Source organism: Symsagittifera roscoffensis, chromosome 1, assembly GCF_963678635.1.
Source record: "Symsagittifera roscoffensis chromosome 1, txSymRosc1.1, whole genome shotgun sequence".
Lineage (NCBI taxonomy): Eukaryota > Metazoa > Xenacoelomorpha > Acoela > Convolutidae > Symsagittifera > Symsagittifera roscoffensis.
Window position 1 is genome coordinate 33,267,200 of NC_087062.1, and position 13,997 is coordinate 33,281,196.

General features: G+C 35.2%; 1 protein-coding gene across 2 annotated transcripts in view; it reads right to left on the reverse strand.

Annotated features, from left to right (window-relative positions):
- Positions 1 to 10,763, reverse strand: part of LOC134843102 (coiled-coil and C2 domain-containing protein 1-like) — a 58,293-nt gene extending 47,530 nt beyond the window's left edge. The window contains exons 1-3 of one of the 2 annotated variants that reach the window (XM_063859587.1): positions 10,662 to 10,763; positions 10,360 to 10,510; positions 4,099 to 4,229 (exon numbers count right to left, since the gene is read on the reverse strand). In XM_063859587.1, the coding sequence (XP_063715657.1) occupies positions 4,099 to 4,229; positions 10,360 to 10,510; positions 10,662 to 10,745 (366 nt within the window). In that variant the 5' untranslated portion in view covers positions 10,746 to 10,763. Of the gene's footprint in view, positions 1 to 4,098; positions 4,236 to 10,359; positions 10,511 to 10,661 lie in introns of both variants that reach the window. The other variant, XM_063859586.1, reaches the window with a different exon arrangement.
- Positions 10,764 to 13,997: the final 3,234 nt, after the last annotated feature.

The following is a 13,997-nucleotide window of genomic DNA, read 5'->3' on the forward strand; positions in this document are numbered from 1 at the left end:
AACAACTCAATCAACTGTTTTCCTGAGTTCCTCTTCATTCTATTGCGCGCCTCTTCGAGCCCAATATAAAAGAAACTAACCAAGCCAACCCATCCTCCAAAGCAGCAGTCCAATCCAACAATTCATCCATTCAAAATCTCTATCGATTATCCCGAACATGTTGAGATTATTCTTTCACAATCGGAATAGCACTAAACTCAACCACGGGTCTCATTCGCTCAAATACTGACTGAATCAGAATAACGTTCACTTTTTGACCATAGTCGACCTCTTTCGGTCGAATTGTTTCCTAACAAAGCAGCAAAAATGACTTAATTAGAACATTCAGAACTTGCGAATTTCACGGAGAAAATATATCATTTCAAACCAAGTTGAATTCTGTGTTTTTTGTGTTTTATTACGGTAACTTCTGGATCCATGTCAGTTTTTAAATCCACTTTTGAAACTAAAAGCTATTAAGCTTTTTCGCGTCATTTGCATTTTTCTTATTGGAGAACATAACTTGTTTTCATTTGCTTTGAAGTGAATCTAACTATAAATGAAACGTTTGATAGCCAAAAACATAAATATGGGCCAAAAACATAAAAAACACGGCCTAAATAAGTGAACTTTCACTTCGTTCAACAGCAATTAGAAATTTACGATAGAAATAACAATACCATTTTGAGTAAGAGGAACCAATTATTAAGTAGATAATTCAGCAGAATAACTAGATCTTTCGATCAATCAGAATTCACAAATTTTAAGAATTCCTAAAAACTTAACTTCGTTTAATCTTTATACGAAGCTCAGCACAACACATACACAACAAGCAAGGAGATAAAACCCGGAGATTTCATCCTGCCACGTCAACTTGAACGCAAAGCATATTGCAAAAGGTTCTGGATATTGCTTGTAAAATGCTGTAGCTTTTCATTTTAACAAAATGAAACGATGAAACCAAATTTGAAACAAATACCACTAAACAATTAGATAGAGAATTCCACATTTCTAGGAAAAGGTTTTAGTCCCTACTAAAACAATCTTCCTGCATATTTCTAAATAGTTCTACAAAGAACTTTCAGAAATACAGCGCTTTTCCACGTTTTCATGCAAAAAATATGTCTGAGAAAAAACATGCGGGCCAAATAAGTGGACAGATGATCAGACGAACAGAGAAAAACTTTGGTAAAAGTATTTTTTCAGAATAAAATTTTCCAAAAATTACTTCGATATACAAACGCCGCCTTAAAAAGCAAACATTAAAAAGAGTAGCCTTTTTCAAATGCAGGTCGTTTTTTGTGCGTGGTATGAGAAGAAACACGGAAGCTTAGTCCCTTTTTATCATAATCGGATACAAAATATAAACCGAAAGCAAAGATGTCCAATAAAACCATATGTTAAACCAATTTGATTTGAAACGGATCTCATTTAACCAATTTAACTTGGCTTATACGTAAGATTTTCAGAATCTGAGTAAGGCCAAGGAATTATACTTTTTTATCACGCCACTACAAACTTTCAATCAGTCATGTTCCCTCAATCACAAAGTGGCTAACAAATATAGACACGACTGCTCGTATCATGGCGAAGCCCTGCATGTTCCGACTGCCTTTTAAGGTCTATGAAGCAGTAATAACATGGAAAATTTAACTGAAATAAAAAAATTAAAATTTTTTTTTCTAAAAACAGATTTTTTGTGAAAACATCACCCCACGCGCCATATTAAGCACAAAGTGATAGATTTTGCTCCTATTAACAAAAAAATTGTGGCATATAATCTTCCTTGGAACAATTTTTAATCCGGATTAAATCTCGCTGAGGCGTTAATAGCGCGAAACATATCGCGCGTTAATTGTCCTAAGTTGGCCAAAATGGCAATCTTTAAACCCCCGTAACTTTATAAAAAAAAATCACAGGTTAAATATCGTATCTTTTCAAATTCAAGCTTAGGACTACAATAGCTTTCGAATGTTGTCGAAAAATTCCGTCAAAATGGCTAGTTAAAAAGTCGAAATTTGTCTGAAGAAAAAAAACCCACCCCGAGCACAAATATTCCGTTACTTTCGTTAGGTAAGTCGTAACAATAAAATGAAACCTGTAGATATAGCAATGACTAATGATGGCTATAGGCCGTCACAATTATTTCCATCTCTTATACTTAAAAAGAGAAATATTTTTTTAAAACTCAAAATAACATTTTAAATCAAAAGAGTAATGGACGCAAATAAACAGAAAAAAAACTGACTTTATTTAAAAAATCTCAACTTTCGAACTTCAAATAAAAAAAAACAGATGCCCTTTAAGCTCTTTGAATTTCTCGAACGATTTATGAACGGCGCTTTTTTAATAACATTAACTCAGCTTGAGAAAACTGGATCAACAGGTGAAGTTTTTATTCCTCTGGAAATCTAAAATTAAATTCCACTTTTGAAACTAGAAATCGTTTACGCGTTTTTTTGCGCCATTTCCAAGCTCGTATTTCGAGAGTGCTATTTACGTCACTTTCAGCAAATAAATTACAATTGAACTCAAAAAGTGCATTTATACCTAAGTGCATTCATAAATGCATCAATATGTATGAATGCACATCTGTAGTTATTAGAGACTTTTATGAGCATTTTAAGATTTTTTCCTGAAAAAAAATCACCAAGACCTATATAGGAGTCTTAACTATATTCATTACTCTTAATTAAGATTTTCAGAAGCCATTCAATACAAAACTCTGAAATTCCAAAAAAAAACCTCATAAATCAAGAAACCAATCTCAATGAAGTATAATCTGAATGAAACGAAGCAGACAGCATTTCAGCCAAAACAATTAGAGAACAGAAAAAAATCCATTTAAAAAACTGAATCACGACACAATATTTCATTGTTTTTAGAAAAACTCACTCCTAGAAACTGTCAGTTAACTGGTTTGAGAATTAAAACAATTGAAAAATTAAGCCAAAAAAAATGAACCGAAAGCCAGAAAGCTTTTTCAATTTAATTTTTGTGAGCAAAATATCTAAGACGACGATAACATACCAATCAACAGGATTGGTAACCTTGACAAACTTAACCATTAAGTGAGCAAAATTTCTAATATAAAAAGTCGAGCAACCGATTGCAATACCGTTCTTCTCGCAAATACACTTTTAAATTTCGCTCACTCAATGTTCAAAATTGAACAATCATGTTAACTTGAATGTTTCCGCCATTTTAGTTTAAATAGATAAATGGTTGCCTGACAAATATCAAAAACATTCGACCTAAATAAGAATCAATTTGTTTCATTGATACAAAAATGTTCTTATTTTGACTAGAGCCAATCAATGGTCACAGCCTAGAGAATAACGACCAAAAGATTCTGTCGGCCAAGACTCGCGAACGCACGAAAGCTAGTACACAAATGTACAAGGTTCAAAAAGGTTTCCGAAATAAAACACTCTCAATAACTCTCAGTATGCCCAAAACAGATTCAACATCTCCCACAGTGATATGGGTTTGCTTCCCAGTATAATGTACATAATTGTCAGAAACAAATATACAACAATTAAGCAATGAAAAAGCGTCTAAAAGAAAACGTTTGCTTTTTAAAGCTAATAAAAAATTTCTAGATGAATGACCCTTTCTAACATTTCACAGACAAAAGTATATGAAGCCTAGAAATTCCGTTAAAGCGCTTAAGCTGAGGCTTTTAGCCTAAATTCAAAAATTGATTTGCTCAATTAGACTTGATAATTGTGCAGATGATCGATGCATGCGGCTTCGTCTGAAATTAATTTTCTGAAATTATGCTCTTCCAATGCTATTTGATAATGTGAACAGTACATTTTTATTTTGTTGTTGAAAAATAAAAACTCAATAGCATCATTATAAAGCATAAACATCTGAGCTAAAACGATTTCTTTATGCAGAAGTCGTTACAGCAGAAGCGCCTTTACCTGATCCCTTGACCTTCACCAAACTAATAATCTTAAGTGTGAAAATTTTTTCCAAACTTTAATCCTATGCGTAGTAAAATTTCAAATTATCTGAGAAAACAGATAATCATCAATCACTCGTAATATTAAAACAGCCTAAACAGTAAATTTACAGCCGTTAATAAATAAATTATTAGTAAAAACAACTTACATCAAAATCTTCATCTGCCTCTGAAGATTGATCTGAATGATCTCCAAGTAAATTGCTTGCCTGAGCAAGAATTGCAGCAAAATCCAGCTGCCCAGTTTTTACGTTCGCGTTCGCCAGCGAGTTGTTCCCACCTGAAACTAAAGAACATCCAATATTGGAAATAATGCATAAGAACCGCCAAAATATGCATATAATAGAACAAAGAAACGAACAGATTCAAAAAAGGCGCAAATCTAGGATTATTTTTTCGAGGATTGGGGGAATTTGGTTGTAGGATTTTCTCGAAGATTTCTTTCTTTGAAGAAAATTGTTTTTTTTTTAAAGAAACTTCAACTTTAGAACTTCTCAAGAAGGAAAAATATATTATGATTACTGTTTGATAAAATTAACTCAAATTGAAAACCTGGATCAATAACTGAATTTTTTTATTCCGCTGCGAAATCTGAAAACTGAGACTTTAATAGTATTTATTTTCGCACCATTTTCACTTTCATAATTTGGGAGCGCAATTTGCAATCCTTTTCATACATGCTTTTGATCTAATTATGAAAAAACTCAAAATTGAACCGGAAAAGGCCAAATTTGATGTGAACAAACTTTACGGCTTTGTAAAGTTTGTTCACATGTAAATATTAGTCTCGACCTAGTAAAAGTGTCTTCACTGCGTTTATTGACTCTTGAAAATCCTATTTTGAAAGAAAACGTCAAGATCAATTTTTCGCACCTTTTGCTATTGAATACCGTGATTTTCCTTCTTTTTAGCGAAAGAATTTAATAGGGTTTAATAACAAATCGAAAGTCAAAAGCGAAAATATAATGAGTAGCACAGAATGTTCCGCCCGTATTCCTAAAAAAAATACGAAAACACAACTACAAACTGGTGTGGTTTTTATGCGTGGTATGATGAAAAGATCTGACAAAAATTCTCTCACAGAAATGTCGATTTCCTTCAACCTTATCATGTTCCTCAACATACCAGAAGAGCAAAAGAATTGTACCCTTTCGATTAGTTGATACCAGAAGCCAACAGATACAAGTCTGGTCTTTTCAATCCGATCACCGACTCGTCGACAATGCAAAGGAACTTAATCGAGGGAACCGTACACCGCATCTACAAAACTACATCAAGCTAGAAACGGTTTGATGAAAAGGGGTGTCAAGAGCAATGCGAATCTGTTAGAAAAATCAGCATCCGCCACATTTCTACCATGGTACGACGGTGCCTGGACAAGCTTTTGCCAGGGTAAAAGGACGACAAAATTCGAAAAACGAAGATGCAAAAACTACTTTATCAAGTGACCTGGATGCCAGCCATGCGCGCCAGTGAAATTTAACTAAATAAAGCATTTTTTGCTAGAAGTAAAGAAGCTTAAACTTGAAAAACTAGAGCTGCAAGGCGAACTTTTACACTACAATATTTTGTATTTGCAGCGCAGAAATTCCCCTTTGCTCAAGACTCCCTTTCGAGCAAAATCAGCAACTCGATCTTCCAAATGCATCAAAAGGAAAAACACAATGAGCAAGAAAGTAAAAAAAATACATTCAACTCAGATATCAGGTATTCTGTTTTCATGTCAAATTGTAATCAGAAAAAAATCACAGCATAGAAAAAATTACAGCGGAGCTTCGCAGCACTTGCGATACATCACACACTAGTTTGTAAGCTAGTGGATACAAAAAAGGTGGAAGTCGAAAAAATTTTGAACACAGGCGAAGTGGACATCGCACCACTTTCGATACATAGAAATAGCATTGAAAGCTAGCAGACAAAAAAAGCCACTAAATCCGAAAAAAAAACAATTAAAACTTCAAAATTGTGTCCATAAAGATATTCTAACCGTCGAAAACACAATCACAGGCGTTGAATGAAAATTCAAAAACATCTATAGAGCAACAACTGAGCCGACAAGTAGTAGGTAAATTCCAGCAGAACCGCAAAACAAAAGTGTTATCACAAAAAAATTAACAATAATTTCTCTTCTAAACTTTTAGCATTTTTGCGATCCAAAATATAAACATCGGCCGAAAAAAGTTTTTGTGAAACAAAAAACGGAAATACGAAGTCAAGGAAGTAAAATTACAAACTACAGGAGTAAATCGAAACACTAAAAACAATTACAAGAAAAACTGCCTAGAGCAAAAGAACTATCTAAATTGTGGCAACTAAGCCGACAAAACATAAGCAGACAAATACTAGACCGACAATTTTATTTGAAACACCATTTACCGTTTGAAAAAACAGGTCTCGGTCAGATTTGAACCCAACCCCTTTGCTGTCACAGTCGTATTAGTTACCTCCTGACTAAATGAGGCGGAGACGTTAAAAACATGAATTCATTATGCACCAAGGTACAATCAGGAGATGAGTCCTGTAAACGAACTTTGTTTACGGGAAAAAAAGTCTAGTACACAGATGCAAAACTCTTGCTGATCGCAAGGGTAAAAAATTATTTTTGAAAAGACAAGAAAATGTGAAGTTAGCATCGTAAGGAAACATACCAAGTGGTTACAAAGCCAAAAATACCTGAGAAAATTTTTTTAACCCTATTGAATTTCGGGAAAAAAATTCCCCTCGGCTCAAAACTCCCACACACACAAAAACTTTTTTTCGCTCATCAAACGACAGATCTTAAGGCAACTAATTCGATAAAGCATATGGAGATGCCTGTTATGCCAAAAAAAGTAAAGGAGAAAAAAAACTTTAACACACTTTCAACCAGGCTTAAAAAAGCATATTTTAAAGCAAAAACTTTCAAAATATAAGCAAAAACATGAATAAAATATGTCTATTGCAAATATTCCGACAGAGGGGACCAGGAGATGCCCCCTATGCTTTATCACCACTTTTCGATACATCACAAAACAGCATGGCGAACTAGCAAACAAAAATTGAGCCAGAAATCAGTCGAAACACATCAAGAAACAAATAGCAGCCTTAACATGTGAAAAAATATATTTAAAATGCAGTGACTCAGCCGGCAAAACTTGTCAGAATAAATCATAAATATAGCACGGCAAACTGGCAGTCAGAACATGAAACAAACTGCTTCAAGATAAAGTCGAAAAATACATTGAATAAAAAATCCTAAATAGACTTCCAAAAATTTCCACCAATTTTCTATACTTTTGTGTCGAATGGGGTCCTCTTAGAGAAAACATGAAAAAAAAACAATTTCCATAGTTTAACAATTTCAAATAAATGCCAAGCGGTAACTAAGTCGACAATACTCCTCAAGTAGACACCCATAGGTCCATAAAATTTTTTTCATACATTTCGGGCTATAAAATTTCTACAACTCGAAGTTAACCAAAAATACACGTAAACAAATCTATTGTTTATGACGCAAAGCTAAGTAACTAAGTAGTTTTAACATGACCCGAATAAATCTGTTGAGCAAAAAATCCATCAAACTGGAATATAAAAAACAATTATAGAACAAAAAAACTCGGATGAGACAAATAATTTAAATGCAGACATGCTCAAAATAAGTCTAAGTGACTAAACTCCGCGACAGAGTTACCATTAGCCGAGTTGATTCAGTGTATTGCTAGACAAATAACTAACCAGAAAAATTCTACGTTCCGATTTGATAACGCTAGCTAATCGCGGACAGAGTATGTTTTGATACAATTACGTCGCATTAAAAGATATTGAATTTTAACAAAATTAGAAGTCATTTTAACAAAATTACAAGTCAACTTTCATTCCTTTGTCTATTTCATAGAAGTTTGAAAATTGATTGAAAACATTTTCATACCATTGTCTGGGATGCGATTCATTAGCAGCGTTAGCAAGCAATAAGAATAAATGATCGAGCGGCAACTAAGGCGAAAAACTTAGATCAACCCACGTTAGCCCGAACGAGATTCTAACGCCCCATTTCACAAACAAAAGCATTTCAAAACTTTTTCCTTGAAATTACGCATGATAAATTGACTAATTCAATATTTCATACGCCGAACCCGTTTCACCGAAAATAAATTAATAAAATTATGAAATAACAATCAGAACAAATTTCAATGAAAGTAACAAGACTGCTCGTATCAGGGCGAAGCCCTAAAAGTTCCGACTGCCTTTTAAGGTTTATGGAGCAGTAATAAAATTAAATAACTAAATGTAACAAAACAAAATGAAAATTTTTGTTTTCTTAAACTCCCCCCACACGCCATATAAACTACAAAAGAATAGATTTCGCTCCTTGTAACAAATCAATAATGGCAAATAAGCTTCTTTCAACCAATTTGGAACGATTTCTAAGAGGGATTAAAACTCCGCTTACGCGTTAATTGATCGCGCGTTAATTGTCCCAAATTGGCAATCTTTAAACCCCCATAACTTTACGAAAAAATGATCACAGGTGAAATATCGTTTCAAATTTAAGCTCAAGACATTAATACCTTTTGAATGATATAAAACAATTCTGTCAAAAGAGGCTAGTTAAAAAGTCGAAATTTGTCAGAAGAAAAAAAAACCACCCCGAGCACAAATATTCCGTTACTTTTGTATCGAAAGTCGGAACAATAACTGTTTGAATAAAAAACAAACCACAGCTTTGGAATGAAACTGCTAGAAAAACGTACCAGATAATATAAATTGTATTTGAAAAAATATCAACCGACAGAAAATAGGACGAAAAACACAATTCCAAAGATGCTATATTTTCATTTTCAACAAATTGAGCATGTCAGCAGAATTGAACATAGCAGCAAATTGAAAATATCAGCAGTTTGTAAAAAAAAGTTATTCACAGGAAAAAATTCTAGTTCCAGATTACAAAACACTTGGTTTAGCAAGTGAAATAACGCTCAAAATAGTCGCAATTGTACAAATAATTAAATGAGCTTTAGGTAATAAAAAGAATTAGCGTGTAACGCACCTTCAAATTTTTAACGAATCATGAAAAACCGCATATATTGGGAATAAGATCTGCATCCTTTGAGTGTACTCTGACACCACCCAATTACTGGGTTGGTACTTTCAAACTTTGTGAAGTTTTTTTATTCAACTTTTTTTAAATCTAATTTGAAAAACCATAAAACTTTGAGGTTTATATGAGGTTTATATAAATTTTGTGAGGTTTATATCTGAGTTCTTTGAAAAATTTAAAAACGAATTAGGAAACGTCATATCTCGGACACTAAAAGCAAATGAGTAGTCCCATTTGGACGCAAGATTTTCAACTCCAGAGAGTCTTCTTACAGTACCCAACTACAGCGCTCGGTATTTCAAACTTTGGGAAACATCAAACTTAAGTTTTCCAAAACAGAAGTTTTTTTGAAAAACTAAAAAACGTTATATCTCAAAAACTACCAACAATAGAGCACTCATATTTGGACGCAAACCCTGACAGGGCCCCAACTACAGTGCTAGGAAATTCAAACTTTGAAAAAAATCCATTCAAGTTTTCTGAAATTTTTTTTGAAAAAATCACAACGAACGTCAGATCTCGAAAACGACAAGTCATATTTTGAGGCCGAATTTACAACTCTTGGGAGAATCCTGACACAGTCTCACTATAGAGATGGGAACTTGAAAATTTTGTGAAGTTTTTTATATCTAAGTTTTCTGAAAAATCCTATAAAAACGTCATATCTCGAAAACTACGCGGATTTGAGCTGCCATATTCAAAGGAAAGATTCGCAATCCCTGTGAGTACCCTCACAATATCCAACAATAGGATTGATATCTTCACTATAAATTCTTGGCACAATTAAAAAAAAGACATCTCGGAAACTGAGAGCATTTGAGCAGTCGCATTTGAACGCAAGATTTGCAATTTGGAACTCCTGATCGTACCCGCACAGTAACCAATCTCACTTTTCTGAAAAAATTTAAAAAAACCAAAAAACACGTCATATTTGGAAAACTACAAGGATTTGAGCAGTAATATTTGGAAGCATTTCACGTTTGTAAATTATTTTGAGTTTTCTGAAAATTTTGGAAAAAATCTCAAAATCGTCGTATCTCATACACTAAAAGGATTTCGGATTTTATAATTGGAGAAACAATTTGCAGCCCCTGGGGGAACCCTGACAGCATCCCACTATTGGGCTACTTATTTTAAATTGTAAAAATAACACGTTGAAAAAGCTTAAAAGTCGCGAGATAGTAATACCCGCATTTAAACGTATAATAGATGGATAGATAATAGATTCGCCGACAACGGGAGTCGGAAAACTTTCTTCGGATCGTGCATAATTACTCATATTATAATACCAATTTAATTCTTTTCTGCAACAAACCCTCAAAATCCCACTTACCAGAGCTCTGCTTAGCTTTTTTGGGTTCACTGTTGGTTACAGTGGCATCCGATCCAGATTGAAGTGAAAGAAGCTCGGCTTCTAACTCTGCGTCAAAAAGCTCGTCGGTCTTTCTAGCACCGAAGTCATCGCCTATCATTAGTGAGTTCGCCTAGAACATCATCTCCAAGCATAGGTATAGAGGTATAACAATAAGTTAATCAAGGAACATCTGTTTTTTTTTCAATGCGGACTAATAACTAATAGTTCTTAAAACACTTAGTATTCATATCATGGAAATGAAGCTACAATCGAAGCCACACCTCGTGAAGAATCGAAGCTACATCTAATGGTCCAGATTTAGGATTCCGTGGTGGTGCTGACGACTTGTCTTTGGAACGAAACATTTAACCTAAAAAAACTATGCGATGAATGATAATGCAATCACATGCCTTCAGAAACAATAATAATGACTATTAGATTTATGCTCATTTACTATTTTCCAAAGGTTACTCCTAGAAAAATAGCAACTAAAGTGGACCCTGGGTCTTTACAAAATATATCCTGCTTGTTAGTTATGACAGAATGCGATGTTGACAGTACTGGTATATAAAAGTTCAAAAAAATACCAGAATTTTTTCACCAAAGAGTGATTTGACCCTTCAAAAATTACTATGAGTAATTTCTATTCGGTCAAATTTTTGCTTAAATTTTGGTCACAAAAAAAAGCACTTTTATTGCACATCGAAATTAATTTCAATACACAAGTGTATGTCAAATGTTTTCTGTTTTTTTTTCTATCAGTTCATAAAAATAGTTACAATAACAATAAACAAAACAAAATCTATTACAATTATCGATGATTACTTTTCACCTGAGAGCTTCAAGGTGGTTCATATATAAATGTTATTATATAAACTTGAAGCTTTTCCATGAAACTTTACCATGGAGGGGTCACAGAGGGGTCTTCTTTAAATAATAATAATAATTCTTGAAGTTTATCTTTGCTTTTCTGTATGTTACTATGTCTTTAAAGTTGACTTTATCATCTGTTAGTTTGTTCCAGGTTATGACGGACTTTTTAAAGAAGGAATTTTCTATGTATTGCCCATTGTATCTGTCGCCGAAATATAATTTTTTGTTTCTTGTATTAATATCTATTTGGTGGTTATCATAGTAGTAGTAGTAAACGCCAATATCACAAGTAACTCAGTGATAAGTTTCCTGTTTTGGCAGCCGCAGCAATATGATTAGAAAGGAGTTTCCAATTTTCTCTGACAATAGCAACGTTTCGGAGTTTCTGTAGGTCACTGAGGTTCTCGAGTTTCTTGATGTCGTTGATTCGCCAGAAAGTCGTTTTCTTGTCCAGATTCTTGAGGTCTTCGCTGATAGTGGTAACGATTGTGGTTCTAGGTCGGCCAGGAAAACCAGCGGTTGTCTTTGGGGACATGTAGAAGTTCATCGCTTGGCAAGGGGGCGTGTTGACTTGGCGAAGCGCATGCCCCAAGTATCTCCAGCGACGTTCAACGATGTCTTCACTGATCGGACGTTCGCCTGTGAGTCTATAGAGGGGTCCGTTGCTGATTCGGTGAGGATAACGTATGTTGGCAACACGTCTAAGGTTTTGCCGATGGAAGGCATCCAGTTTTTCACTTTCCGTCTAAGACAGAGCCCATGTCTCACAATTGTAGAGAAGGATCGGCTTCACCAGTGAGTTGTAGAGGTGGAGCCTTTTTCGGAGAGAGATTTTGGTCTTCCGAACCCAAACATTCTCTATCTCTCGCAAGGCGTTTCTAGCAAGAGTTTTTCTTCGGAGAATGTCTTCTTCGTCTCCGAGAAAAGATCCCAACTTCTTGCTCTTGCGCCAGAATTCCTCGAGACGTTCGCCACGTTTGATAACGATTTTTTCGGTCTTATCTACATTCACTGTGAGGTTATACACCTTGAGAGTCTCTTCAATTTTCTGGACTGAATCGTCGTTTTTCTCCAGAGACAAGAAGTCACTATCGTCGGCGTAGACGAATTCTTTGGGCTTGTCGTCCACAGCGTAGGTGTGGTCTTCAGTCTTGTTGGATCCTTCTTCAAGGAGCTGACGGACATGTCTCAGGGCATCCTCGAAATATATGTTAAACAACATTCCGCTCAAACCGTCGCCTTGTGGGGTTCCGATGTTAGTCCCAAATTTTGGTCTCTCCTTAGTACCGTTAATTCGCAGTTCCATAGAGGTGTCGGATATCAGAACTCTGATGAGTCTGTTAGCGTCTTCATCCAGAAAGCTCTCTGTAATTCCCAGCAACTTCTCGCGCCGAATCGTGTCAAAGGCAGACGAGAGATCAATTCCCGTGGAAAAAACAGAAGTCTTCGTCTTTTGGGCTCTCGCGATCATCCATCTGTAGGCCCAGACAACATCGGTGGTGCTTCGTCCTGATCTTCCGCCTACCTAAAATACTCAATGTTTTAATAGGTGTAACAGTCGCCTACTTCGGTCACATATGAGGCTTAAGAAAAATAGGCCCTATAATCATTGGCTCAAGAGTCAGGGACACTATCTCTTGTGTTTTTCTACCTCAAAAACGTTCGGAGCCAATTCGGTTCGCTTGCGACATGAGACTAGAACTCGTTACAGCTTAAAGGCCACTACGAAAATATCCCCCCACTCTAGAAAAATAAGAACGTTCCCATACTTAGGTCTCGAAATACCCAAAATACACGAGCGCCGTAAAAACAGGGTCAGAACAATCCGTTAAGTTACTTTTTATTAGACAGTGGATCTTTCATCCATTTCAGATGGATCAACCTAAAACTCGCCTTATCTCAACATAACAATCATAAAACACACTCGAGAAAACCCCCATAGCAGCACGCTTGAGACACAGAGTAATTAAACTAATCAATGACTCTGGCATAAATGTAATCAAATATAACTCAAGAAGTTTTCTAACGATGAGTTCCAACCACAGGAAATAAGTTTTAACTCAAGAATATAGTTTCGGATCTGGACCATTGGGAGACTTCACTTGTCCGCCTTCCCGTTGAAGGTTCACACTGGTCCAGTTGATTTTAGCTCTGCTCTCGTATTTGTTTTGTCTCCTATATCAGATAGGACAGCTCTACTCTAGTTTTCTACGATGGAAACTGCGAATAGCAATTTCCCACTGTATATATTTGACAACTCTCCCGCTATTGTTAATTCGGTCGTTCTGATTTCTTATTTGATGTTTTCAGTTGTCGCGAGAAAACTGAGCATGACAGGCTCCATTCGAATTTTTGAAAAATAAAACTTCACTCCAAAATCACGTATATTCGTGTCCCTCAAGGTCAAACTTCTAGATCTGACCGACTGGCACAAGGCTGGCAATAATTAATGTTGTATTTTCCAAAAGTGACATAATATTTTATAGTCCAGAAACATTGTTACTGGTAATATATTGTGTTCTAGCTTCAAGTCTGAAGATGAGTCGTATTTTGCACAATCGCAGCAAGTTTTTACTGCCCAGCTTAACTGTTTTTCCAGAGATATCATTAGGTTAGCGGATATTCCACTTAAAAGAATTGCTGGGTAATGCAAATGACTAATTACCAGTGCATGCATTATCAAAAGTCTTGTTTTCACTGGCAATGGCTTTTTGATTGATTGAAGTGTTATTATTCCGCATGCC